At 41.8% G+C, this 4639-nt stretch overlaps 1 protein-coding gene across 1 annotated transcript; it reads right to left on the bottom strand.

The window, feature by feature from the left end:
• Positions 1 to 2465: 2465 nt before the first annotated feature.
• On the bottom strand, positions 2466 to 4342 carry otx2b (orthodenticle homeobox 2b). Its single transcript, XM_072281147.1, has 3 exons — positions 4246 to 4342; positions 3662 to 3813; positions 2466 to 3089 (listed from the first exon to the last, which is right to left on the bottom strand). Exons 1-3 carry the CDS (start codon positions 4340 to 4342, stop codon positions 2466 to 2468), a joined length of 873 nt encoding a protein of 290 aa, XP_072137248.1.
• Between the last annotated feature and the right edge of the window lie 297 nt (positions 4343 to 4639).

The raw sequence follows: 4639 nt of genomic DNA, 5'->3' as shown, positions 1-4639 counted from the left end.
AACGTTTTGAGTTAACTGGTCAGGAATCGGAGAGGAAGAGAAAGATTTTATAGATGCAGACTTTCGGAACTGGAGAAGTGTTCTTTAATGAATTACATTTATGATCAGTTTGATTTCCTTTGACGTCTAGCTCTAGAATGTGTAGTAATAGGTAAAGGTTATGACCGTATTCGTGTTCCAGTACCATGCTGGAATCATTATTTTATATTTTGCAAAGCACATTATATGTAACACCAGTGTGCAAATTTATCTTTTCAGAACACTGTTTATGATCCACATCCTTCAGATGGGATACTGGAATATAGCTACTTCAAGGAGAATTACTGTCGTAATGATGCAAACAATGAATTTTGAAGCAGGCTAAACTGAAATTGCCGGAGAAGGGAGATTTGCTGTAACAGCTGTACACTTTCGGAATATTTCCGTAAACTCGCTGATCCTTTCCCCATTTGGGGAAAGTTTGCACCAAACTAAGTGCAGTACCCTTGGACAGGAAATAAGAAGATCGACGCTTTTTAACGCGGTATGCGCAGTGTACTGTGTGGATATAATTAGGCTCCATGATAGGAAATATATCAATGTCTAGAATTTAGTTTGAACGAGTTTTTGCCTCAAGTTACATTGTTTGCCTTCAGACACTTGATATGTGCTGTCACCATAATGTAAGTCAAGACTGAGGCTAAGTCTGTATTATTACATGTTAAGAAGTATACCTCGCACACGAAGGGCACACTAAACCCTCCTTAATGAACAACTAAATCAGAAAAGTAACATAATAATGGATGGGACACAGTTTGTGGAATTACTCTGAGAATGGACATGGGGAGTTATCACTAACCACTTTAGCAGCAAAAGTAATATTTATTATAAAGAAATGATCGAAATTTCACAAGACCTTTTTATCTATCATAAAATAAACACTGTACATAACCGAATATTTATATGAATTAGTTGGACAATAAATATTTGAAATGAACAAAAAAAAATCACTTGTAAAAAGCACAATTTATGAATCATTTTACCTTACCTACACTTACATTGAAAACACTTACAATAACTAATAAAAAGGAAAGTATATTGTAGAGACTGGTTTCCAGATCAAAGCCCATCCTTTTTACATAATAAGAAATACTAATTACAAAAGTATCCTGTACATAAAAAATCGATAAAATTTCAGAACTTTCAATGAAAATAGACAAGTAAAGCGCCTAGCGTCTGTGTAGCTTCTGAAGTTGCAGGTTGGAGTATGTATAACATATATAAATATATATACACACTCTAATTCAGGCATTCCCCCTGTGCATCATTTACTAGAAGGATTTGTTTACCTCTCGTTTTAAAATTTATAAACAGACAGCTTATATTTGTGCCTCTAAAATGGAAAACAAAAATGAAAATAAAGACCTGGTACAGTGCAAATTTTCGCCACTCCAATATAACAGACTGGCTGCAAGCTATAAAAGACATTCTCACCCTTATGTATATGCTGGGGCAGTGGGGCTGGGGTATAGCGGGTATGGAAAGGTGCAGAGGGAAGAAGGAGTGAGATTACCTGAACAGACATTATTTGGTAAACTAATGGACCCCAATGGCTGACTCGAAGTCGCGCAGTTTTGTATACACTCATTGTAAGTGCTATCAAGCTGCATGATTCTATTTTATCGGATATTGATTAAGATTGAACCGTGGAAGACAAATCAAAATTGTGCTAGAATGACTTTAATGTAGCCATAGGAATCTGTCGACTCCAGTATGGTTAATGTTTATGCATATATAACATCACTCTATTAACATATGCAAACAATAGAGCTAATTTCTGAATACCTGATCCACAACAGGATCAATACAACTGATCATATTTTAAGATATTGGCAAGGGTGTGACAGAGCTTTAGCGTCCATGTGAAGTTTGTAGTCAGATTTACGAAGTCGCAGTTCAGTTTATGTTTGAAGGCGCTCGTTTCAAACAATGGCGGGTATTTTTTTTCCCCCAGCAGTATTTGGCTCCATTTTAGAACATCAGAACCATCACCATCACCCCAAAACCAGCCCGCCTCTCTTGTTCAACAGCATGAAGCGGTTCACAGACTTGCATACAGTACAGCAGATCATACTTGTTTTGAGTCTAACACAAATAAAAACACAGATGTACCACTGATATAAGACGCACACTGATTGTCTCTCAGGACTACATATGGAACCCTAATAAACATTTTTTTTTAAATAAAGTAGTGCATCTGTGACAACCAATCGCACAATTCACACAGCCCTGATGGTCCTTTATGCTTTTAAAAGCCAACTTTAAAAATGGCTAACACTGGAACAATCACAAATATTGTTCTGTCCATTCCAAAGTGTTAAACCACCAGAGTTGGCTACAAGAACTGGAATGATGACGTTTCGCACTCTCCATTCCGAAGATCTAACATGGGAATGACTTGTTCAGTTTCAAACAGTCCCAGCACTTCACAAAACTTGAAACTTCCACGAGGACGTTTGATCTTTGTAATCCAAGCAGTCAGCGTTGAAATTGAGTTTCCATGATGCTGTCTGGTCTTTATAATCCAAGCAATCGGTGGAATTAAAACCTAATCCGCCGGTTGGGTAGCCTTGGGCAGAGAGGGAGGCCGGAGACTGGTTGAGATGGCTCGCAGTGACTGCGTTTGTGCCCATCGGACTGAGCGCTGTCCCTGGGGCGGGGAGCTGGTGGTGCATCGGGGCCAGGTATGAGCCGCAGTCCATTCCCCCAAAGTAGGACGTGGATCCGGCGTATCCCTGCGTATAACCCGAGGCCTGGGTATAGGTCATGGGATAGGAACGCTGCATGCAGGACGAGGACGTGGAGAGGCAATCTGGGGCGATCGGAGATATGGACGCCGGGCTCCAAATTGACACCGGGGCGGTGCTGCTCGATATGGCCGTTACCGAGGTGCTGGAGGGCGGCGTGAATTGGCCGCTGGCCACGCTCTCCGAGCCCAGCTCCCGAGCAGGAGAGTTCTTCTTCTTCGTTGGCCTAACTTTATGCTGCCCTCCGTTCTGCTGCTGTTGCTGTTGCTGGCGGCACTTCGCTCGACGGTTTTTGAACCATACCTTAAAAACAAGAAAATACGTTCAATCGTAACAAATATAAAATAATGGAGTAAAGTGGGATAAAGATTTCATATGCGGGCGGTATTTAACTAATATATTCTATTAAACGTTTCCCCGTTTGCGGCTGCACTAGGTATTCGGCGTTGAAGTAACTGGTTTTCTTCATTTGGTAAACAAATTTTTCTTGTCAATATTATTCAGGATGGAAATCCACAAGGAGGCTTTTTTTTTCTCTCTTGGATCTCTTACAACACATTTTTGTTTAACTGTTAAACAAGTTCCCTTCTTTACATATCGGGGGAAATGTTCACCCTTAATGATTTAATTTGCAGGTTGAAATCTAGCAATATGACATTCGGCTTTCAAAACGATCTCGCCGAGTTTACGGCCGATCATCATCAGTCCGTTTCAGAGGAGTGCAGACCAAGATCCCAGCAGGCGGTTCGCTGTGAGCTACGACTAGTCTCCGGCACAGTGCCTGACCCTGCTTTAGTCTGGTCCCACTTGGAATTCCCTTCCCAACGAAACCGATTCGCATCGGTACAGGAGCACTGTTGCTGCCTAATGCTCACCTGCACTCTAGATTCGGGCAAGTTGATTTTCAGGGCCACCTCTTCCCTCATGAAGATATCCGGATAGCGAGTCTTGGCGAAAAGCGCCTCCAAGACATCCAGCTGCGCCCTTGTAAATGTGGTTCTCTCTCGCCGCTGCTTCCGCGGAGTAGCTTAAAAAATAAAAACAAGCCAAACCTTCTAGTACTGGGAGCTTCACAGTAAGCTCAGGGGACGATCTGTGCCACCCGCCCCCACGCTCGATAAGCAAAACGCTTTTACTTCAATTCTTGTCTACAACTAACGCCATTCTCGCTTTTAATATTTGCCGCTGCAGGAAGGAGCCGGCCAGTTAGTACGCGGGAAAATTTCAAAATGGCAGAGTAATCTCGTACCAAGTTTTTTTTTGCTGTGACGAAACTTCGTTTTCAAGAAAATGTGATGTGCGAATGTGTCTGCTCCCAAATAAATCTCAGTTAAACAACATGCCGATATACTTTACTGAAAGTCGTCAATTTTGTTCGACGTTCTATGTCAAGACGAAATCTTGCCAAATCTTTAAGTTTGTTTTCACGGATTGAAGCTAAAAGTTAATCAATACTTACAGGGATAGCCGACTGAAGGGTGAAGCAGATCCATACCCGATGTAGTGAGGCTCAGCCCATTCACTGTGTATGGGGGTTGCTTGAGATACGACATCATGCTAAAGTTGGTCCGAATAACAAATTTGCGAGAAATAAGTAAAAATTGCGGAATCTGGTTTGCTTCGATCCTCTGGTGACTTTGTAAGGCCTCGGGTTAAATCTACATACAGAGTGAAAAAGCGTGGTAAGAGGACGGATCCAGAAGAGCTGTTGTATCTCTGATTACTCAAAGTATCTGATCCCTCTATAGATCCCAGCCTGTCCCTTTAAAGCATCCGGGGACCCCCAGCTGCCTCTTGAACTAAGGGATGCTGACCGGATAAATATGTCCCAAAAACGTGCTACACCCATTCTT

Source organism: Mobula birostris, chromosome 1, assembly GCF_030028105.1.
Source record: "Mobula birostris isolate sMobBir1 chromosome 1, sMobBir1.hap1, whole genome shotgun sequence".
Classification (NCBI taxonomy): domain Eukaryota; kingdom Metazoa; phylum Chordata; class Chondrichthyes; order Myliobatiformes; family Myliobatidae; genus Mobula; species Mobula birostris.
Note: the sequence above shows the minus strand (reverse complement) of the source record. Positions and strands in the feature narration are given on the sequence as shown.